This window comes from Oryctolagus cuniculus, chromosome 3 (assembly GCF_964237555.1).
Source record: "Oryctolagus cuniculus chromosome 3, mOryCun1.1, whole genome shotgun sequence".
Classification (NCBI taxonomy): Eukaryota; Metazoa; Chordata; class Mammalia; order Lagomorpha; family Leporidae; genus Oryctolagus; species Oryctolagus cuniculus.
The window spans coordinates 70779864-70805004 of NC_091434.1; the positions used below are offsets into that span (position 1 = coordinate 70779864).

The window sequence follows — 25141 nt, forward strand, 5'->3', positions numbered from 1 at the left end:
AAGACACCAGTCATACTGGATTAGGCACCCACCCTCCTCTGCGCTGACCTCATACTACCTCTGCAATGGCCCTGAGATGCTGGGGTTAGGACTCCAACATGTGAATTCTGAGGGGACACAATTCAAACATAACATGGGATGACCAACAGTACCTGTGCGTGGAGCTCTGCTTGAGTCTGAGGGGTCAACCTTGGATTCTCCCTTAAAGACAAGAACTTCCATCGTTCACCTGAAACTTCCAGCCTTCTCAATAAAATTCTGTTAGAAAACTTCATTCACTCTTCATAGCAAAAATCAATTAGGGGACATTCCCTTCACTCACCAACCTGGCATGATGGTTAAACATCATGTGTTGATGACATTACGAAGTTCCCAAAATAGAATACTAAGAAGTCAACAGAAACTGCACACACATACACATGCCCAAAAGCAGGCGGAAGGCCAAGAGAACTTATGACAACATCATATTTAAAATTGCTGTTAACAAAATGTGAATCCATGGAAAACACACACACAGCCCTTTTTCCATTAGTGCCCAAGAGCTATGTCTGTTATTTTTATTCCTGCCAGAAATCATCAGTGGGCTGGAAGATACAGCACTGGTGACATGAGCCCACATTTCCATTTTTAGTTAAAATTCGAATTGACCCAGAGTCAGATTTCCTTCTGCATCACAGCCTGTGGACAGAAACAGCCTCGGAAGGAAGGAGAGGACGGCAGGGGGCAGGGGCTTCCCACCGAACCAAGAGACCAGCGGCGTTCTGGGGAGAAGGCCTGTGTGCAGTGTCACCACGGCCACACAGCTGCTCCCACCGTGTCCTTACTTCCCCATCTCTGCAGGTGACAGATCCACCTCGGTGGGGTCCTGGGCACCCCTTCTCCTTCGGGGGGGGGGGGGTTCACATCCATGGGCCACACAGGTTCTCCTTCCTAACTCTGACAGTTTTATGGATGGCACCACCTCGAGAATCAAGGTGGTCTTCATCATCACTGGGTGATGCTCATTTGATACTGGAAACACCCATCATTAACAGTCGTCGACCTCTGACTTAATTCTTGCAGCAGCCTAGAAAGCAGCAGGACGCAGACTACTGTCCACTCTGCTTGGGGACAGAGCTCTGCTGTGACCTAGGGCCACTGCTGCCCAATCTGAAGACTAGAAGTCCTAGTGTCCCTGACAGCTCGGCATGGCCACGTGATACAGCTGCAGCTGAGGATGTGTTGTGTGAAACCGCCAGAGTCTCAAAGTAAGGGAAGTTGGCATTTCTCTCTCCTTGCAACCGAAGTCAGCCTGTAAGCTGTAAGTCTGGAGCTCCAGCAGCCATCCTGGGCCCTGAGGTGTTCTTGGGAATGGAAACCAGACTTCCTGGGGCAGCATGAGGTCAGGAGCCCAGGTGGCTGCCATGGGGCCCTGCCATACCAGCAGTACACACATGGCCTACTTCCAGACTTATTTTATGTGAGAGAAAAAGAAGTCTATTTTTATTGCACTGTTATTTGGAATTTTCTATCATATACAGACTTGATGTTGATCCCAAGTGGTTATACTATTATTATCATTATTCCCATATTACAGATAAGGAAACTGAGGACCAGAAAAGTGAAATATTCTAACTTGTTCAAGGTCAAAAATCCAAGTGGTAGTGCCAGAATACAATCCAATTCCAGATCCTGTGCTCTTGGTTTTTGCAACATATATTCCCTTTTTCTTTTTTTTTTAAAGTGCTATTTTATCTTAAAAAAATTTTTTTGACAGGCAGAGTGGACAGTGAGAGAGAGAGAGAGACAGAGAGAAAGGTTTTCCTTTACTGTTGGTTCACCCTCCAATGGCCGCTGCAGCCGGCACGCCGCGCCCATCCGAAGCCAGCAGCCAGGTGCTTCTCCTGGTCTCCCATGGGGTGCAGGGCCCAAGCACTTGGGCCATCCTCCACTGCACTCCCTGGCCACAGCAGAGAGCTGGCCTGGAAGAGGGGCAACCGGGACAGAATCCAGCGCCCTGACCAGGACTAGAACCTGGTGTGCCGGCGCTGCAGGCGGAGGATTAGCCTATTGAGCTACAGTGCCAGCCAAAAATTTCTTATATTCATTTGAGAGACAGAGACAGACAGAGAGCTTGTATCTGCTCATTCACTCCCCAAATGCCTGCAACAGCCAAGGCTAGGCAGCAGAGATCCAAATACTTGAGCCATCACTTGCTGCCTCCCAGGCTGCACAGTAGCAGGAAGCTGGAACGGAGAGTACAGCTGACACTCTGAAATAGGATGCAGGCATTTTAAGTGTTAGGACAAATGCCCACCCTAACATGTCTTTTTTTTTTTTTTTTTTTTTTTTAAGATTTTATTTATTTATGTGAGAGGTAGAGTTTCAGACAGTGAGAGGGAGAAACAGAAAGGTCTTCCATCTCTATCTGTTGGTTCACTCCCCAGTGGCCACAACAGTAGGAGCTGCACAGATCCGAAGCCAGGAGCCAGGCGCTTCTTCCTGGTCTCCCACATGGGTGCAGGGGCTCAAGCACTTGGGCCATCTTCCACTGTTTTCCCAAGCCACAGCAGAGAGCTGAATTGGAAGAGGAGCAGCCAGGACTAGAATTGGTGCCCATATAGGATGCCAGTGCCATAGATGGAGGATTAACCTACTGTGCCACAGAGCCGGTCCCTAACATGTGTGTTCTAAAAAGCCCCTTTCTCGCAATAATAAACACTGGAGTCATGTTTCATACCTTCCTCTCTGTAGCACCTGTCTCCTCTCATAGTTACTTGCCAAGCCCTGTGTGTGCTGCCTCTCAGGGTGCTGGCATCAATATTTTGCCCACTGCTCCTGCCTCACAAGGCCAGTTGATGGCAGAGACAGGTGCCAGCCCTGGAGAACGCATGCCTGGTGCCAGGTAGGTGAGGTAGGAGGGATGGCAGAGGACAGAAGCAAAGGTGAGTCTGCATTCTAGGCCTGCCTTTTGTTTTGATTCCTAGCACAGCTGATTCTCTGAGGTAGAGCTTGAGGGAGCAGTACTATTGCTGTTGAGAAGGGAGTACAGGAGGAACACAGGTGTGAGTGTGTATGTATGTCTCTGTGTTTAAGTGCACACACACAAACGTGCAAAGCCTGCACTGTGGAAGACAGAGAGCTAAAGTCTCAATAAATAGGCAGACAACAACTAGAAATAGTGTAGAGATGCCTAGCATGAGAAGGTCATTGCCACCTTCAAAAATCGGACTTGCCCCAAATGGTAGAGTTAGAAACGTGCCAGGGGATTCCAATTCAATCCCATCAAGGTGGCATGTACCAATGCCATCTCACTAGTCAAAGTGATCAGTTTCAGTTCACAATTGATCATAATGATAGGATTAAGAGTCAAAGGGATCACATAAACAAGACTAGTGTCTGCTAATACCAACTGATAGAATTAAAAAGGAGAGAATGATCCAACATGGGAAGTGGGATACACAGCAGACTCATAGAATGGCAGATGTCCTAAACAGCACTCTGGCCTCAGAATTAGCCCTTAAGGCATTCGGATCTGGCTGAAGAGTCCATAAGAGTATTCTAGGCATGGAAACCCAAGACACTGTGGCAAAAACAACAACAACAACAACAACAACAACAAACACCCTAAATGAAAGATCTCTGTGAGATCCCAGTGGAAAGAACGGGCCATCAAAGAAGGAGGTATCTTTCTCTGAAAGGAGGAGAGAACTTCCACTTTGACTATTACCATGTCTAAATAAGATTGGAGTTGGTGAACTCAAAAGGCTTCCACAGCCTTGGCAACTCATGACAAGAGCCTAGGGTGATCACTGATGCCATAAACAAGAGTGTCAATTGTTAAGTCAACAACAGGAGTCACTGTGCACTTACTCCCCATGTAGGATTTCTGTCCTTAATGTGTTATACAATGTGATTTAATGCTATAACTAGTACTCAAACAGTATTTTTCACTTTGTGTTTCTGTGTGGGTGCAAACTGTTGAAATCTTTACTTAATATATGCTAAACTGATCTTCTGTATATAAAGATAATTGAAAATGAATCTTGATGTGAATGGAATAGGAGAGGGAGTGGGAGATGGGAGGGTTGCGGGTGGGAGGAAAGTTATGGGGGGTGGGGAGCCACTGTAATCCAAAAGCTGTACTTTGGAAATTTATATTTATTAAATAAAAGTTTAAAAAAATCAGTTTCAGGGGCCAGCATTGTGGTGTAGTGGGTAAAGCCGCAGCCCAAAGTGCCGACATCCCATATGGGCACTGGTTCGAAGTCCCAGCTGCTCCACTTCTGATCCAGTTCCCTGCTAACGTGCCCGAGAAAGCAGCAGAAGATGGCCCAAGTCCTTGGACCCCTGCAGCCATGGGGGAAACCCAGAAGAAGCTCCTGGCTTCTGGCTTTGTATTGGCCTAGTTCTGGCTGCTGTGGCCTTCAGGGTAATGAACCAGCGGATAGAAGATCTCTATCTCTCCCTCTCTTTCTCTCTGTAACTCTTTCAAATAAATAAATCAATCTTTAAAAAAAATCAGTTTCAGAATAGTGCTGTGGACCAAATACAACATAAAATCAAAATAATCACTTCCACTGGCTGAGCAGGAATTCTGGAACACATCTTTAGAAGTTCCACTTCCTAGCTCCACCACTGAATAACTGTGGTCTTGGACTCTCACACTCTCTCTACTCCAAAATCTGTAAAATGGGGATTATGATAGAACTGCCTGGTTGGATTATGAGGATTAAGTGAATTACACAACATGCAGAAGCCTATTATGGGGGCCAGTACTGTGGCGTAGGGGCTAAAGCCGCCGCCTGCAGTGCCAGCATCCCATATGGGTGACGGTTCAAGTCCTGGTTGCTCCACTTCTGATCCAGCTCTCTGCGATGGCCTGGGAAAGCAGAAGATGGCCCAAGTCCTTGGGCCCCTGCACCCACATGGGAGACCTAGAAGAATCTCCTGGCTCCTGGCTTTGGATTGGCCCAGCTCCAGCTGTTGCTGCCATCTGGGGAGTGAACCAGCAGATGGAAGACCTCTCTCTCTCTGCCTCTCTGTAATTCTGCCTTTCAAATAAATAAATAAATCTTTTTTTAAAAAGCCTCTTATGAGGAAGAATCAGATATGTTACTGATTATTCTTATGATTTTCTAGATTCTGCATATATATTATTTAATTCTCACAATTACTTTATTCTCAATCCTGATTTGACACATGAATACCAAGGGTCAGAGAGATTACACACCTTTCCCAAGGTTGCACAGCCAGTTAAGATACACCTACTAGGGTGCTGGTGTGGTTAAGATCCTGCTTGGGATGTCCACATCCCTAAAGGGAATACCTGGGTTCAAGTCCGGGTTCCACTCCCCATGGCAGCTTCCTGCTCATGTGTACCCTGGGAGGCAGCAGGTGATGGCTCGAGTACTTGGGTTCCTGCCATGCACTTGGGAGATTCTGACTGAATTCTTGGCTCTTGGTTTTGGCCTGGGCCAGCCCTGGCTGTTAAGGGCACGAGGGAGTATACCAGCAGATGGAAAGATGGAAGATCTCTTTGTCCATCTGTTTTTTTCTCTCTCTCTCTTTGTGTGTGTGTGTGTCTCCATCTTTCAATTAAAAATATATATATATATATATATATATATATATTCAAAAAGAAAGCAAGTATGGGAAGAAACAGTAGAGTACCTTGGAATCGGTTGACACAATGTGCCACAGATATGCCTGGGAAACCTGCGACCCAGGCTTCAGGCCTGCTTTATCACAAAATCTGAACCCTGCATTGCCAGGAGAAGCAGAACATGCTGCTCAGAGACTGGAGTGCCCACTTCACCGTGCCACCTTCTCATTCCAGAGGAGGCCAAGTCCTCACTTCTCTCGCACAGCCTCTGTCCTAGGCAGACAGGACTTCCCACGTGCATGCGGACGGACGGACGGACGGACGCTGCCCTGCATTTCAGATTGCAAATCCCGCTGAGCCGCTTCTTGGTTCACAGCAGAACATCAGAGCATATCAGCTGAGTTTACAAGTAGGGTATAAGTGAGATCAGATCAGGCCCGCAGATGATCTATTAGGTAATCTAAATTAGATGCTCTTCAGTGAGCTCTCACCTTGAAACTCATAGCTTTATTTATTGTCCTTGTGAAAAGAAAAACAAATTTCAATTTTTCAAAATGAGAAGGAAATTGTGTCACATTTATATTGATCAATATTTGTTAAAGGGGAGGGGAGAATTTGGGGGAGAGTTGAACTTAGGATTTTTTTTCTGTTTAAATTTTGAGCTTTCCATGAGTTTTTATTAATTCATTAATTCCCTGTAGCTCAAGAGATGCTAATTAATTCAAGAAGCCATAATAGCTAATCATTGGCTAAATAAATCTAAAATGGAGAGTGTGTCACTGGGGATACTGCTGCTTATTTTAATTAAAATTACCAATTTATGAAGTAATGTAAATAAAGGTTGTTGTATCTTTCTACTCCAGAAAGTATTAACCCTCTGCATGGCATCCTGACACTCCAACAAGGCAACCTGTCAGTAAGTTAGAAAACTTACCATTGCAGGTGTGCTATTATTGACCACAGAAAGCCCTGTGGAATCAAGCATCCTTGAAATACAAAATGAAAAGGGATGAAGAACTGAGACCCATTGCCTTGAGGGAAGCATAATCAATGTCAAGGGAACAATCACCCCAAGGCGGTCAATCTTATCTATTTTCAGGCCTTCAGACAAAGCAAAGGTTGCAGGCCTGAGTTTAGATTTGTAAGGAACAGACAGATGCAAGATTGTAGCAGTTTCCTAGCTCAGCGTGCTCTCATCTTGTTCACATTCCATGCAACTGCTTGTGTCCATCTGTCAAGTGGGGCAATAGGAAGGCTGTCTGGATCTTGCAGGACTAAATGGTAGGGCTCCGCAGCCATGCTCTTCCTGGGAAACAGACACACGGCACACTAGCCACTGATCAGGCGCAGGGAACACTACCCCAAAATATGAAACCTCGGTACCTTGGTTTTTTAAGGTGAAAGAAAACAAGAAAAAGATAGCCGGCGCCGTGGCTCAATAGGCTAATCCTCCACCTTGCGGCGCCGGCACACCGGGTTCTAGTCCCGGTCGGGGCGCCGGATTCTGTCCCGGTTGCCCCTCTTCCAGGCCAGCCCTCTGCTGTGGCCCGGGAGTGCAGTGGAGGATGGCCCAGGTGCTTGGGCCCTGCACCCCATGGGAGACCAGGAAAAGCACCTGGATCCTGGCTCCTGCCATCGGATCAGCGCGGTGCGCCGGCTGCAGCGGCGGCCATTGGAGGGTGAACCAACGGCAAAGGAAGACCTTTCTCTCTCTGTCTCTCTCTCTCACTGTCCACTCTGCCTATCAAAAAAAAAAAAAAAAAAAAAAGAAAAAGAAACAAAAAGTTCCCTGTGGTCTTCTCCTGCCCTCTGTCTCTAGAAGATGTTCATGTGACAAGTGTCCTGTCTTACACACTAGAGGAAAGAAATAATACAGAGAGGCCCACAAGAATCTGAACAAATGGGCCTCACGAAGTTCCCTCCAGTTCATTACCACTAGTCATACTCCCTTTCTGTCCAATTGTACTTCTGTCCATTCTTTCTAGAATCTAAGCATAAAATAGTTGAAGTCTTTTGGATCATGCAAATTTTTTTCTTAAAGATTTATTTATTTATTTGAAAGTCAGAACTACATAGAGAGAGAAGGCGAAGGTGAGGCGGGGGGGGGGGGGGGGGGGGGACTCTTTCATCCGCATCCCAGCTGGCTGCAATGGCTAGAGCTGCACTGATGTGAAGCCAGGAGCCAGGACCTTGGCCATCCTCCACTGCTCCCCCCACCCCCCCATCCCACCCCCAGGCCTCAGCAGAGAGCCAGATAGGAAGTGGAGCAGCTGGGACTCAAACTAGCACCCACATATGATGCCAGCACTGCAGGTGATGGCCCCACCCACCATGCCACAGCGCTGGCCCCCATGCAAAATTTTTTAAAAAATAAATTTGTATGTTGTCCACTTGTTAATCTGTCTTATACTGTAAGAATGCAAGCCATGAACCTTGCAATGGGTGAGGAAAAGATATTACTTTTTCTCCCCCTTGCTGTCCAAATCAGACACTCCAAGAAATTAGTTCATGTGTGGGTGACCATATAGTTCAAGTTATCATTCAATCCAAAGCTGTATCTATTTCAATCCAAAGCTATGATGCTCCTGGTAGATTTCCCCTTGACCAAAGGAAATCTATCTTTATTGTCTCAATCAGACTTCTGATGATGAAGTTCTAAATCTAATTCCTAATAAAAGCCTAAATGTTTTAAAGGCAAAATGGAAAGTACTGCTCACAAATATGTTTTGGCTAGTGTTTGGTTAAGATTTTGTGTTATTTAGTCCAAAAACCTGAAATTAGTTTGAACTAAGAAAAAAGTGACATCCGTTAGAACGAAGGTAAAGTTGGTAAAATGAAAATTATTGTTATCTTATCAAAAGGCTACTTCTGAATGGAGCCTCCTGACAAAGCAGAAGTCTGGCTGCTATTTGAACCAGATAAACTTGTTATGCAAATAGCTCTAGCCATAGGGGAAAGGGCTGATAATGAAATTGCAACAAAGCCAACCATACATTATAGAGGTGACAAAAAACATCAGGCAGGGTCCTAGCATATGGATAAAAAGCAGTGCAGAATTTATGTGAGCATTGCTTTTAATTTATCATAACTAAGCTGTCAGGAGTCACGCTTTGACAAATGCATAACTAACACATATAAATGAGTCAATTATCACCACCAACCAAAGGCACAGAACCAAACAGGCTGACGGTTTCTTTTTTTCTTTTTTAAACCCCAATACAGGTTTACTAATAGGATTTTAGACTTTTAGACCTTTAAAAAAATCTCTTCTGTCTCTTCTGTCTCCAAATTAAGGAGACTGAAAGCAAATCTGAAAAACACTAAGGTGCATCCCAGGGCTCATGTTTCCCCACATCCCTGGCCCCCTTGTGCACACATGCATAAATGGGCATGTGCACAAACACCACACATACAGAACCGCATGCAGACAGATCAATCCATTCAGATCCTTACACTATCAATGAGAAGCCATGTTGGTCAGTAAGTAGTGACCAGTATGGACTAAGAAAGACCAAAATTACTGAATTATCTCTGTTATGGTTCCGCAGCCACATGGGGACAGAATATTAAAGGTTTTAAAAACTAGAGAACCAGTTCAGTTAACATAATGCACCCTGGCTCAGGATACAAAGAAATTGAAGCAATTATCTGAAGCATTCCTGTTAAAAACATTTCGTGAAATTACCAGTCATCTTCCACATGCAGTCCCTCTAATAACACAAAGCTGACAGAGTTCTAATCGTCCACCCTTCTTTCCATTCCTCCCAATATGAGCAAAGTAAATGTAAAAGCAAATCAAGGCTCTTTCTTTAAATGTTTCAAACCCAGTGAGTGTCATTCTTTATATTGGAGTAGATATTTGAATAAATATAATAATAAAATAGCATTTGACTAAATTGTATTTGGTAGGCTGAGTAACAGCAGTCAAGGGTAGGCACCCAGTTTTATAAAACAAATGTTAATGTATCTAAAGGGAGACATAGGCTACAATACAAGAATAATGGGGACCTTTAACACTCCATTTTCATCAATGGACAGATCAACCATACAAAAAAAATCAACAAAGAAACAATAGAGTTAATCTATGCTGTTGACCAACTGGACCTTTTAGATTTCTATAGAAAATTTCATCCAACAGCTACATAACATACAATCTTTTCATATATGCATGAAATATTCTTTAGGATAAATCATATAGTAGTCCATAAAACAAATCAACAAATTTCAACAAATTCAAAAAAACTGAAATCATATCATGTATCTTTCCTGACCACAATGGAATAAGGGTAGAAATTAACAACAAAAAAAATTCTGGAAAATATATAAACACATGGAGACTGAACTACATGCTCCCAATGAGTAGTAGGTCATAGAAGAAATCAAAAGGGAAATAAAAAAATTTCTTGAAATTAATGAAAGTGAAAATACAACATATCCAAACTCACAGGATACAGCAAAAGCAGTGCTAAGAGGAAAGTTTTTAGTAATTAGTGCTTACATCAAAAAACTAGAAAGATATTAAATAAATGATCTAACAATGCATCACAAGGATCCAGAAAAATAAAAACAGACCAAATCCAAAATTAGGAGAAAAAGATAAAAATTAGAGAAGAAAGGAATAATATACAAACAAACAAACAAAAAAAAACTACACAGAAGATCAGTGAAATGAAGAGCCAGGTTTCTGAAAAAATAAACAAAATTAATAAATAATTGGCTCAATTAACCAAAATAAGAGAAGTCCTAAATTAATAAAATCAGAGATGAAAAATGAGATGTTAAAACTAGTACTTCAGAAAAAGAATAATTAGGAATCATTACACACATCTTACATGCCAACACATTGGAAAATCTAGAAGATACTGATTTCTAGATACATATAATTTACCAAAATTGAGGCATGAAGACATAGAAAACCTGGATATACCAATAACCAAGACTGAGATAGAATCAGTAATAAAGACCTTTCCAATGAAGAAAAGTTCAGGAACAGATGGCTTCACTGTTGAATTATACCAAACTCATTCTATGAGGCCAGCATCACCTTAAATCCCGAACCAGAGAAAGATACAACAACAACAACAACAAAAAGGGAACTGAAGACCAATATCCCTGATGAACACAGATGAAGAAATCCTCAAAAAAATACTAACAAGTCAAACCAGCAACACATAAAAAGATCATCCACATAGAACAAGTAGGATTTACCCCAGGGATGCAGGAGTAGTTCAACACATGCAAATCAATAAACATATCATATCAACAAAATGAATAAAAACCGTATGAGCATCTCAACAGATGCAGAGAAAACGTTTGATAAAATGCAGCACTCTTTCATCACAAAAACCTGAAAAAATTGGGTATAGAAGGAACATACCTCAATACAATCAAGGCAACATATAACAAACCCACGCCAGCATCTTATTGAATGGGGAAAAGCAGGAAGCATTTCCACTAAGATCTGGAACAAGAAAAAGATGTCCACTCTCACCATTATTATTCAATATAGTTCTGGAAGTTTTAGCCAGAGCAATAGGGCAAGAAAAGAAACCAAAGGGATACAAATTGGAAAGGAGGAAATCATATCACCTTGTTTGCAGATGACATGATCCTTTATATAGGGGAACCAAAAGACTCAACTAAGATACTATCGGAGGGCCAGCATTGTGGTGTAGCAGGTAAAGCTGCTGCATACAATGCTGGCAACCCATATTAGTGCCTGTTTGAGTCATAGCTGTTCCACTTCTAATCCAGCTCCCTGATAATGTGCCTGGGAAAGCAGCAGAACATAGCCCAAGTACATGAGCCCCTGCATCCCCATGAGAGACCTAGATGAAGCTCCTGGCTTCAGCCTGGCCCAGCACCAGCCACTGCAGTCATCTAGGGAGTGAACCAGCAGATAGGAGATTCTTTCTCTCTCTTTCTCTCCCCCCACTTCTCTTTCTCTTCTCCTCTCTCTGTAACTCTGACTTTCAAATAAATAAATAAATAAATCTTTTTGTAAAAAGGATAGAGAGATAATTGGAACTCAAAAGAGAATTTCAGCAAAGTTGTGAGATATAAAATCACTCCCTGGAGAAATGACAGTCCCTTCAATAAATGGTATTGGGAAAACTGGATTTCCAAATGCAGAAGTTTGAAAGAAGACTTCTATCTTATACCCTATACAAAAATTACCTCAAAATGGATCAAGGATTGAAACCTAAGATCTGAAACCAACAAATTACTAGTAGAAAACACAAGGGAAACAATGTAACACACTGGCCTAGGCAAAGACTCTCAGGTAAGAGCCCAAAAGCACACATAATAAGAGCAAAAATAGATAAGGGCTTACATTAAGCTAAGAAGTTTCTGCACAGCAAATGAAACAATCAACGAAGAGACAATCTATAGAATGGGAGAAGATATTTGCAAACTATGCATAAAGGAGTAACATCCAAAATATATAAAGACCTCAAAAAATTCAACAAGACAAACAGTCCAGTTAAGAAATGGGCAAAGTACATGAACAGGCATTTTTCAAAGGATGAAATACAAAGGGCCAACAGACAAATGAATAATACTCAGGATCACTAGCCATCAGGGAAATGCAAATCAAAACTACAATAAAGTTTCTTTTTAAAAAAAAGATGGGTGTTTGCAGAATGCACCTTACATATTAATGCATTTTTAAAGATTTATTTTATTTATTTGAGAGGCAGAGTTACAGAAAGAGGTAGAAACAGAGAGAGGGGTCTTCTATCTGCTGGTTCACTTCCCAAATGGCTGCAACAGCTGGAGCTGAGCTGATCTGAAGCCAAGTGCTTCCTTCGGGTCTCCCACATAGGTGCAAGGGCCTGAGGACTTGGGCCATCCTCTACTGCTTTCCCAGGCCATAGCAGAGAGCTGGATTGGAAGTAGAGCAACTGGGATTCAAACCAGTGCCCATATGGGATGCTAGTGCTCAGGGCTTTAACCTACTGCACCATAGTGCTGGCTTGTACAATGAGGTTTTAGCTCACCTTGGTTAGAATGGCTATCATCCAAAAATCCAAAAATAATTAATGTTGGTGAGGATGTAGAGAATTAAGCACCCTAATACACTGGTGGTAGGAATGTAAACTAGTATAACCACTATGGAAGACAGAATGAAGATTCCTCAGGAAACTAAAAATTGATGAACAATATGACCCAGTTATCCCACTCATGGGAATTTACCCAAGGGAAATAAAATTAGCATGTGAAAGAGTAACCTGTATTCCTATGTTCATAGCAGCTTAATTCACAGTAGCTTAGATCTGGAATCAACCTAAGTGTCCATCAAGTGATGAATGAATTAAAAAAAAAAAGTGCTATGTGTGTGTGTGTGTGTCTGTGTATGATGGGATACTACTTAGCCATAAAAAAAATGAAATCCTGGGGCTGGCACCGTGGTGTAGTCGGTGAAGCCACTGCCTGAAGCACCAGCATCCCATATGGAAGCTGGTTCAAATCTCGGCTGCTCCTTTCCTGATGCAGCTCTCTGCTATGACCTGGGAAGGCAGTGGAAGATGGCCCAAACCCTTGGGCCCATGCATCTGTGTGGGAGACCTGGAGGGGGCTCCTAGCTCCTGGCTTCGGACTGGCGCAGCTCCAGCTGTTTTGGACAGTCGGGGAGTGGACCAGCAGATAGAAGACTTTCTCTGTCTCTGCCTCTCTTTCCCTCTCTGTGTAACTCTGACATTCAAATAAATAAATAAATCTTAAAAAAAAAATGAAATTGTGACCTTTCAACAAAATGGAGGAACTGGAGATTGTAGTGAAATAAGCCAGATGCAAAAAGATAAACATCACGCTTTTTCTTATTTCTGGTAGCTAATACATGGACAGAGTATGAAAAAAAGAAACTTTTCAAACTCTTCCTCTCCTGCAGTTCCAACAAGAATGTTTTTTGCTTTGCACCTGAAAATATGCATATTCAAAGGCATTGTTTTCTGTGGTTAGTCCTCCATTCTAGTGCCCAGGACCTCTCCAAGCCCAATATGATTCAGAATGCGTGCATCTGGAATTTTCAGAGTTGTGGGAAACATAAGCAGATTTGCACTGACATTAAATAAGGTTTTCCATAAGGAACTATCAAAGGCAGAGAGGGATTTCTATACTGTATATAACCCCCAAAAGTCCCAACACTTGCATTATGTATGTGTATCTTTCTTCTCAAATCTGTTAGAATGATACTATGCTTGGTTTGAGAACACAGATTACTCTTCAAAAAGTCCACAAAAGTTTCTGTGTCAAATCAGATTTTAGAAGTTTCAAGAGAGCTTGGAATGGGACGGTGTGTTAGCAAAGATACAATGGTTTGTTTTTAGGCCAGTAGCTTAAAGAAGGTCAATCAAGGGTATCTGTGCAGCAATAGAATAAAAAGGAAACATTTTTGGATGCAGTCTTTGCCAGCAACATCTTGGAACCTCAGCTGCCACGTTTCTCTTTAGGGTGGTCTGAAATGTGATCCCAGGCCACCAAGGTATCTTTAGCTCGCCAGCTTCCTCTGCCTCCTCCTTTGGCTCCAAACCTGAGGAAGTGAGTCTACCTCTGCTTCTGTGTAAACAAGAACCATCCTCCAAGTATCTGTTGTTCTTTTCAGTATGGCCACCCCTGGTACATTCTACAGTCAGGGCAGAAATGTCAGAGTGGGGCTAGGGGCAAGGGAATGTCCTCTACCCTCTGGTTCTGAACTTCATGGTCACATTCCAACACAGTCTGTCTAAGCAGAATTCTTTGAGTTCTCATCTGCTCCATTTTCCTGAGGAACATGGCACAAGTCCAGGAGAGACAGGATAAACAAACAATTTCAGGGGCCCTGAACCCCACTGCATTTGAAATGAAACTGAACTATAGGTTCACAGTTCTTTATACAAACTCCTTGGGACCAAATAAGTTTAGAATTCAGAATTCTATCAAATTTTTAAAAGCTAAACTGGCACATTTACTATATGTTATGTAACATCCCCAGAAGGAACTGGGGCAGCACACTGTAATCAAATGGTAATATATCTGTGGCAAAACACATGAATATTCACACCAAGATAAATAATGACTATAAATAGCCTTCTACCAGTCAGGTCGTATGTTGCTACCAGATCAGTTCACTTGAGGTCAGGTTCTGCGGCTAAATGTCTCAACTACAAAAGAACTTTCATTTTCCAGAACGGTTAGGATTTTGGAATTGTGGATAAGGGATTGTTGATCCGTGTTGCAGCTGATGAAGGACGAAGATTAAGAAACCCAGTTTGCTTCATTGCCTGACATCTTTGTGGAAGATTAGTCTGCACAGAAACGTGTGTGTGAACCCTTCCCCACTTCCCGTTTCTCAGTGATTTTGGTCAATTCTTTTTTCCTCTCAATGACTTGGAAATACCTTGTTTGATATATAAGATGGTGAAGCAAATTTCCCTGGTTGATTGGCAATGCTTGGTCTAGATTCCTTCCCTCAAAATTCAGCAGGCCTGGCCAGGGCCATGCAGCCCCCTCTGGCAGGCAGACTGAGCATCTTCCCCAGATTTGGGACCAATGTGATCTTTGGCCAGCGTCCAGGCCAAATGCCCAGGATCCTGGCACTGAGCCACCCTATTGGTGTTACTGTTGGTTCTGCTCCTGTCTTAGTCTTGTTCAGTCCTGCATGGTGACAAAGCTTCCACCAGGTACAGCACAGCTGGATTTTCATCTCATTCTCCATAGCTGGAGCCTTCATTAAGTTGCCTCACCATGGCGCCCCAAGCCTGAGATCCTACTTAGCTCAGTCATCACGGGAACCGGAGCCTTGTTCCCAAACCACAGATTTTAGGGCTAAGTCCAATGTTTAAACTGTAAAACCTCTGTTGTGAGGCTGCTAGCTTCTGTCTTCTCTCTGGTCCTAGTGTGGGAATCTGAATTTTAGATGTTGACTCTCATCCTCATTAAACAAGACAAGTTGGCAATGTTTGCCCCAGGACAGAGTAGGTTCTCAGATAAATGTGAACCACATGATCAGAAAAACTGATATTACAGCCAAGAGTCACATGAAAGTCCTTACTTTTCAGGTCCTGTGCAGAAACCATCTACCATTTCCTGGAACAAATATCATACCACGACATGCTATTAGGCATACCCACTTCTAGGCCAAGAAAATCCCACCACTTAGGATTCTCTAATCACTGTTCAAGGCCTTGCTAGAGAAGCAGTTTTCAGTGGGAGAAATACTCACTGTGAAATAAAGTGGTTGAATTCCTCGCACCACATTTCTGGATGAAGTAAAGTGGGTGGTGGATTTCTGAAAAACAAAAGCAACTTTTTTCTTAAAAAAAAAAAGAGTTCAATCAAAGGCAAAATACCAACTTGTCTTTTCTGATATCGTTCTAAATGGCTCTAATACAATCCATTCTTGTCTTCCTGGAGGGAGTCGTTGATTGGTAGTAAATTATTGAGGCCCAGCAGCTGCTTGTTCCTGCAGTTATTCATTTTCTTGGTTGGAGGCCTACTATGTTCCTAGCTTTCTCAGAACCTTGTGAGAGTTACAAGGATCTGGAACATTCTTCAGGGAGTAGACACTGTAATGAGGGGGAAGGCAAGCACACAAACCACTATGACTGAAAGCTGAGGACTGTTAGCACTGGAAGAAAGCTATAAACACAGTGCCAGGGGCTCTAGAGAAATAGGCGTTTAATTGTACAGGATTTTCAGATCATTATGGTACCATTTGAATTAATTATGCGATACAATGAAAGTACACTCATAAACGCATCGGTCACATTTTTAGCTATTTCCTCTGTGCCAAACTTCTGCAATGGGCACTGGAAACAGCAAACAGTCAAAGCTGCCTCAGACTCCAAAAGGGTCTTTTTTTAAAAAAAATATTTATTTATTTGACAGGTAGAGTTACAGACAGTGAGAGGGAGAGACAGAGAGAAAGGTATTCCTTCCGTTAGTTCACCCCCTAAATGGCCGCTACGACCGTAACTATGCTGATCCGAAGCCAGGAGCCAGGAGCCAGGCGCCTCCTCCTGGTCTCCCATGCGGGTGTAGGCACCCAAGCACTTGGGCCATCCTCCACTGCCTTCCCAGGCCATAGCAGAGAGCTGGACTGGAAGAGAAGCAACCAGGACTAGAACCCGGCACCCATATAGGATTCCGGCACTGAAGGTGGAGGATTAGCCAAGTGAGCCAAGGCGCCGGCCCATCCAAAAGGGTCTTGTGAAGACACAGAAAGCGACAAAGGACACAGCTAACTCCCGGAAGTGCCAGGAACAGCAGAAAGACCCTTCTCCTCCCAGTGGAAAGATAGGAAAAGGGGGAAGGGAAGAGCACTGCATATGACTGAACATTTACCCCAAAGTGATTCCATTTTAAAGAAGTGAAGTCACTTTTACTTGATAGGAACTTTTTTCTAGCCATGAATGGAAACAGCGAATGAAGGAATTAACAGTTTCACACGCCTGAATTAAAACTCATAAATGTGATCTTTCTTCTCACCTTGATTCGAACTGCTTCCTAAAGACATAGATTGATCAACTTCAATAGGTAAAGGAACTGAAAGCAACAGGAATTATCAGAAATTAAAAAAGGTATCAGACGACATGATGCAAAGCTGCCTCTCAAAATGCCATTCTTCTTGCATTGATCATTATTGCTTTTGTTTCGGCATATGGCTGCCATATGGCTGCAGTTCCCTGGGTTTCTTGCAGCTATGTGTGGTCATGTGACTGGATTCTGGTCAGTGATAGGTAAGTGAAATTGTACAGTATTTCTAGGAAGTCTCTTTAAAAGACAGGGGATATGCCATCCTTCTTATTCCTCCCTCTTGCTTCCTGGAGCATGGATGTTATGGCCTGAGCTTTGAACAGCCATCGTAAATCTCCATATTTACATGTTTTAAGTCACAAATAAGCAGTAATTTGTTATGACAGTGATAGAAAACTAACACATGAGCGTGGATGTTGTGGCACAACAGGGTATGCAGCCACTTGGAACCTCCAAATCCAATGTCAGAGGGCCTGGGATTGAGTCAAACCTCTACCACTGATCCAGCAGTTCTGCTAATGTGCCTGAGAGGCAGCAGATGTTGGCTGAAGTACTTGGGTCGCTACCACTCATGTGGTGGGAGACTCAGATGGAGTTCCTGGCTCCTGGCTTCAGCCTGGCCCAACCATGGCTGTTGCAGGAATTTTGGAAGTGAACCAGCAGATGGAATATATCTGTGTGTGTGTGTGTCTCTCTCTCCCTCTCTCCCCTCCTGCCACACACTTATATATCACTTTGCCTTTCAAATAAATAAAAGTGAATAAACATTTTTAAGAGAAAATTAATACCAATCAGAACCAAGTCCTCTCAGTTCTACTGCCTCCCTCCTCTGTAGTCACCTGATCCCCTCTTTCACATCCTACTTCAGTCACTCACTATCTCATATACAGACTATTTAATAAATTCCTTATCTTTCTCCTGCCCTCTTCCTCAATTCTCTCTAATCCACCCTGTACCCAAGTAGCTAGAATTTCTTTATAACCCACAAATCTGACTTTGTTATTTCCTTGCTCAAAATTCAGCAGTATGCAGTATGCCAGGATGCCCAAGCCCTTCTCAGGACATACAAATGATCCGGCCTCTCTATTTACCCAATTTGATCCCAAACAACTTTCTCATGTCACTTGATGCTACAGCACTATATTGCATTGCTCATAGAGTTTCCAAAACAGGGGGCCTGTCCTTTCATGTTTCAGGGTCTTTGCATACTATATACTTTCAATTTAGAGGAATTTCGCCAATTTTACCACCCTGTAGGCTCCTATCCATGCTTCATATTATCCATGGTGCTAAGCAAGAAATACTCAGTAAAATATTGCTGAATAAGTGACTGCAGTCAACAAATGATGCCAAGACAAAATATGAGTTGATCCATGCTATGGATTGAATATGGTTTTAGGTAACCCTTGAGAGTGCACATGTTGAAACTGAATACTTATTGTGTTTTTTTTTATTATTATTATTATTTTTTGACAGGCAGAGTGGACAGTGAGAGACAGAGAGAAAGGTCTTCCTTTGCCGTTGGTTCACCCTCCAATGGCCGCCGCGGCCGGCGCGCTGCGGCCGGCGCACCGCGCTGATCCGATGGCAGGAGCCAGGTGCTTCTCCTGGTCTCCCATGCGGGTACAGGGCCCAAGCACTTGAGCCATCCTCCACTGCACTCCCTGGCCACAGCAGAGAGCTGGCTGGAAGAGGGGCAACCGGGACAGAATCCGGCGCCCCGACCGGGACTAGAACCCAGTGTGCCAGCACCGCAAGGCGGAGGATTAGCCTAGTGAGCCGCGGCGCCAGCCAATTGTGAGGTTTTTAAGAGCATGAGAACTTAATGTAACCATGGTGTTTAGAGATGGACCTTTGGAGGTGAGAAGAATTAGATAAGGTTGTCAGGGTAAAGACCTCACAATTGAATCCTGGTAGCTTTGTAAAGGGAGAAAGAGAGACACACACACACATGTTCATGCACACAAGAAGGGACAAACACATGTGCTCCCTGCCTCTTGTCATGTGAGACCCCACATTACCTAGGGGCCCTGCCAACAAAAAGGTAACCACCAGATGCAGGCCCTTGACCTTGCAGAACACAGACCAAAATACACCTCTTTTCTTTACAAGTTACCTAGCCTTAGGCAATTCATTATAGCAACAGAAAAGGCACTCATTCTCAAAGTAGCATAAAATTAGACAAATATAGAATAGCTCTTTTGGTTGTGAGCAAATGCCAACTAAATTACTCACAGCAGGCAGGGCTTGAGGAACAAGAAAATTTACTTGATTTGAGTTTGACAATATAAGCCTTACCTCTCTCCTTTTGAAGCCCAGATGTCCCAAATCACTGAACATATCTAACCCAAATGAGCAAAGAAGCAGACATTATAGACATCATCGGGTGCCAGGACCACTATACAATCATGCCTGGTGGGCTGGAGCTAGAAGGGGGTGAACACCAATAACTATCACATGTTGAGTGCTAACTACAGCAATGCTGTGTGCCAAGTGCTTCACATACAGATCAACTGAACACCACAATTCTGTAAATAGGAATTATTATTCTAGCTTCATGGGGTGTATGGGGAGGAACAGGAGCACAGCTTAAAAAGAATAAATTTTCCCAAAAACATTCAGCAAAGACTGGAAGAGTCAGGTATTTTGGTCTCCACTGTCCATAATCTCACTGCTTTTTGAATTTTATCTTAAGCAAGAAGTTTACTGCTTTGAAAGATGAATTAAGAGAACACAGCTGCAAAAAATGACAGAAAACCAATTAGCAAGCAATGCTTCAAGAAGGTGCAAAATGAAGTCCTCAAAGATTAACACGCATTCACCAATGAGACACTGAATAAAAGATTTCTCAATGAGGCTGAGTTAATTAAGAAAAGCCTCCTGGAAGTTGTGAATTTTTAGGCAGACCCTTCACTGAGAGGGCATAAAGGGAGGAGGGTGTTAGGGAAGGAGACAGGGAATTCAGAGAGGAAGACATAAAGACCAAAGTATAATAATTAATCATCGTTACAAAGTTAAACACTTAGGAATGTGTTCAAAAGGAATTCTAGTTATTTACTCATAAAGGCAATAAAGCAAGACATTTGAGTGTAATTAACTGTTCTAAGAGTATTAACTACAGCACCAGAGTTGCCACTCTGATTACAATTAGTAGAGCCCATTAATGAAGTTGAATAGTTAGGCAAGTGCCTGTGTCTCCTCCCTCAGTATCATGCCCCAGGCCCAGCCGAAGTTAATTTTCTTAGTCGCCTCTTTCCTGTTCAAAATTCATTATTTAAAGAATGTTTGAACTTATTTGTAATACATGATTCCATCTCAGTGTAAAAAGTCCTCAATACAGGAACTGCTACAATTTAAACAAGATTTGGCTCCCAAATCTCACAGGCTTTTAACCTTCAAAACCCATGAGTTCATGGTACCCAACTATGGCATCTGGGAGGTGGGCCCAGTGTGAAGCCCTGTAGTCACTGGGGGCTTGTCCTCAGTAGGTAGTTCCTGCTGGAGGGTTGGCCATAAAGCGTGAGTGAGACGCAGCCTCCCTGCTTCCTGAATCACCACGTGACCCTTCCTCTGTCTGCACGGCACGCTTCACCACTGCAGCACTCGTCAGAGGCCGGACAGGTGGAGCTGCTCGATCTTGGACTTGAACCTACAAAAACTTTGAGCTACATAACTCTCTTCTGTTTATAAAGTCAGTTGTCTCAGGCATTTTGTTATGGTGTTGAAAAGCTAAAAGAGGAAGGTAGAGTACAAATCAGAATCCCTCTTCACTCCAACCAGGAATCCCTCCTTGCATCAGCTGGCTGGTACTCTTTCAGATTTTGTATATGCATTTGTTACCTTTGCTAAAAATAACCCTATATAATATATACTATTTTTTTCTGTGTTGTAAGTATGTAATATACGCAAGTTTCATAATATATTAAATTTTAAAATATATTTATAGTTTAGAGCAATAGAATGGGGTTATACACTGCCCATGCACGTCCTGGTACTTATTTTTTCCACCCAGTAATAAAACATAAAGATTATCTCATGTCTGCTTCATCCATAAATAGCATTCCACAGTGAGAGCGTTCCATAGTTTGCTTACCCATTCACCTACTGGAGGACATTTACATTGCCTCTATTTCTCTTATTACTAGAGAGAAGGCGGAAATGCTTTACACATGCCACGTGTCCTACATGCTTTGTAGCTCTTACAGCATTTCTTAAGAAGCAAACACCTCTTGTACCTGAACACCTGAGATCTTCCTGGTAACTTAAATGCAGAGAACAGACCCTGATGGCCTCATCTATTGGGAGTGGCTCAGCGAACAACTCCAGAGCAGAGAGAGCAACAGAGCTAAAGCCAAAGAAGAAGCAACCAGCAAACAGTCCCAAAGCATTGCTAGTAGTGCCCTCTGGGTCACAACTCCATAGAACACACTGTGAATGGTGATCACGAGCTCTTTAACTCCATCAGTGTCAAACTTTAACCCCTACTTCTGGGTTTCATTCTGCCAGTTGCAATAATCTGCTACCCAGTTCTAGTGGTGATATCTCTGGGTAATGACTTCAACATATATGACCCAAACATCCTTTCAAAATACATGTATGCTGTAATTCTGCCAAAGAGGAATCATTTGAAAAACTTAAAGAAATAGTTGAAGATATTTAAAGTCAGAAAATAGGAAAATTACACAGAAATCAGTGTTACATACACTGCTACCTACTGCACGCTCACTAAATTGAACGATTGGTCCAGTTTGGAAAAGACATCCATGCTAGGTGCTAAATCCATCAGAGAAGCATCAGCCAATCAACGTCAATCCTTTGAAGGAGAGGGAGAAGTCTGTGAGAACACAGATGGGGAGGTCTCTAGAAGGAAGCAAAGACAAAATGCACCGATGTCGCGTTAGTCTTGGGTCCCCTACTCTAAGCAAGCGGAGGTTCTGCAGTTAATCACTGTGATGCTTTATTCTACTAGAATGGAAGAAAATATCAAAGACAGTAAGGAGAAAAGCAAAGATTTGTACTTAATTCCAAGACTTTTGGGGCCGGCACGGTGGCACAATGGGTTAACGCCCTGGCATCCCATATGGGCACCGATTCAAGACCTGGCAGCTCCACTTCTGATCCAGCTCTCTGCTATGGCCTGGGAAAGCAGTATAAGATGGCCCTAGTCCTTGGGCCCCTGCACCCACATGGGAGACCCGGAAGAAGCTCCTGGATACTGGCTTCGGATCAGCACAGCTCCGGCCTTTGCGGCCAACTGGGGAGTGAACCAGCAGATGGAAGATGTCTCTTTCTCTCTACCTCTCCTCTCTCTGTGTAACTCTGACTTCCAAATAAATCTTATAAAAAAAAATTCCAAGATTTTTTTGTTTCTTTGATTCTGATTCTTCATAACCCATTTGATTCTGTCCCTTAAATAACATTATTTGCAATATTAAGCTATAATCATGAAAATGTTTAGTTTCTATATCAAATATCATGGCTTCTAATAAACCCATCCCTAATCACTTTCTGTCAGGGACAAGGTGTTCACTTCCTCTGGTTTTGCAGCTATCATGAGTCTGCTTCAAAAGTCACCTCAGAATCTCAAGATTACAAAATGCTCCCCCTGGCAGGCATCATGACCCCAAGCCTATGCTTAAGATGGAGGGTGTCACCAAGCTCTAGTCATCCTTGGCCCCTACCCCAACAGTTCAAAATGTTTGCAACAGGCATGAACTGCACATTCTTGTTCTCTTTTAAGCACATTGGGGTACCTTTCCCTCTACTGAAATCTCCTTAAAGAAAAACACACAGCACATATATGGGAGTCAGCCATGTGTGCAGAGCAGAGGAGAAAGTCAAGGACAATAGAAAGTGCCATGTCAGTGGAAATGACGGAGGGACAAGCGGGTGTGCGGCTCACTGTGTGAGTCAATGTGGTCATTTGCTGGCATCAGTTCTTTAATTTCTTCTTTCATCAAGATCTCAGCAACACCAGCAAATCTAACTGTTAATATCCAATGTGTCAGGGAAACAGACCTTGCCCCAGGGTTGGCAAATGACCCTTTTCCTAGTTGGTCCTTCATGCACAAAGTGGAAATCACAAACCTGTTCTTTTTCATATTCATTTTGAAATGCATGATTTTTTAAAAGCATGATTTTAAAGACATGCATTTCAAACAGGTTGTGTAGTTCTCTAAATGTTTTCTTAGCAGATTAGGGACTGTTTATAAGGATTCCTTGGAATTGTATTCTTTGAAGATGACCATTAAAATATGTCCAAGCATTTTGGAGATACAGAATCACTCTCCAATTAGATTAGCATTTAAAGAGAAAAAAAAAAAAAACGCTTTGTATGTGATGGATGGAAATCACAGTGATGCGGGAGAGGGCCAGGGGCTGGGCAAAGCCATGGGTTACACAGGCTGTGCTTTCCTGATGCATAAATCACTTTTTCCGGTAGTAAATTATTTTAAAAAGTTTTATATAAAAATCACAGGGAAAGGAGCAGTAGACAACAAAAAGCAAGCCTTCTCCTTACTTGGGTTCTGAACTAATTGAGGAACAAGATGAGAAGAAAACAAGGTTTAAAATACTACCTTATTACTGATAGGACTGAGAGAGTGTAGTACTATCTACCGGGAGTGACTTTTCTCAAACTGAGAGGCAAAGTGGACAGGGCTACGCTGCCAGTCTTGGATGGGACTCAACTCTCACCGGCCACCTGGCTTACTGAGCCTGCAACAACCAAGTGTGAGACCAACTCCCAAGAGAAAGGAAGAAGGTGACGAGCGGGACGCATGTCCAATTCCTCCCCAAGCTGACCAGCTACATACATTCTTCTGACTCTCTAGGATCCATCTCTTTCCAACCAGAAAACAGAAACCACACCAGTAATTTGGATGGGAATAAAACAAAATTTTATCTTGAGAGGCAGAGAGACATAGAGACAGATGGAGATTCCATCTGCAGGTCCATTCCCCGAATGCTCACAATGGCAGGGGCTGGGTTGGACTGAAACCAGGAGCCAGGAACTCAAATCAGGTCTTCCACGTGGGTGGTAGGGACCCAGATACTTGGGGCCTTCACCAAAGTCTGCCTCACAAAGTCTGCATTAGCAAGAAGCTGGAGTCAGGAGCCAAATCTGGGTACTGAACCCAGCGACTCCAATATGGGATCTGGGCCGTGAGCTTCTTCATTGGCATCTGAATCACTAGGCCAAATACCCACCCCCGAACGGGGAAAACTGTGATATAACAAAGTATTACCTTGCAATATGGAATTAGATACTGAGGACTAAGGAGTACCCTAAAGGATACAGGGACAGTAGATACTAGAAGCAGCTACTACCTCGAGTCGAGACACAGATCCAAGAAGCAGCAAATTTTGGAGAGGGCCTGGCCACAAACCCAAAGCCTCACTGGAAAGGCTATGACTGTGTCACTTGGCGGTGGACAATTCTGAGATGAGATAAACCAGGGCTGGCAACCAGGAGGTCACCTACCAGGTGCCTCACTGGGAACTGCCCGATGCAGTGCTAAAAAAATCCTGCTGGAGAGGGAGAACTAAGGGGAGTCACAAATACCGGGAGGAGACAAAGGCCAGAGAACCAAGAAGGAAAAAAACACCCTAAAAGCAGGGAAAGGATTCTTTCCTCCTGAGGTGGCCTTCCAGTGCCCTCTACTGGCCAAGCTCAACATCTGCTGTGCAGCAAAGGAGATGTTTACCAAGCTCCAGGAGCACAACAGAGGGCCAGACTGGGAACGGAAAGGCCGCAACATGGTACCTGGTGCAGGAATGAAGAGAATGAGATAACAGAGCAAGGACCAGAGTGTTACAATGCCCCGCCACCCTTTTAAGATAGCAAGAAGTTTCAATTTCAGGCTTGTAATACTTGAAGCTTGAAAAACCCGGTTTTAACATCAACTGGTTCAGTCCAGCCTCCTCGGATATAAGAGGCACTTCTGGATCTATTTGAGAGGTAGTGGGGAGATAGTTGAAATCTCTTCCCTTAGTTAAGGACTGCGTCTTGTACATGGGGTGTGAAATTTCCCCCATTAA

General features: G+C 43.2%; 1 protein-coding gene across 15 annotated transcripts in view; it reads right to left on the reverse strand.

The window, feature by feature from the left end:
- Nucleotides 1-25141, reverse strand: part of MYO3B (myosin IIIB) — a 478997-nt gene that overhangs the window by 314577 nt on the left and 139279 nt on the right. For all 15 annotated transcript variants that reach the window (XR_011387262.1, XM_070070710.1, XM_070070712.1 and 12 more), the window contains one exon: nt 15789-15854. Coding sequence is in view for 14 of the 15 variants with exons in the window: in XM_070070710.1 (XP_069926811.1) it covers nt 15789-15854 (66 nt within the window). In the remaining variant the exon portion in view is untranslated. The remainder of the gene's footprint in view (nt 1-15788; nt 15855-25141) is intronic.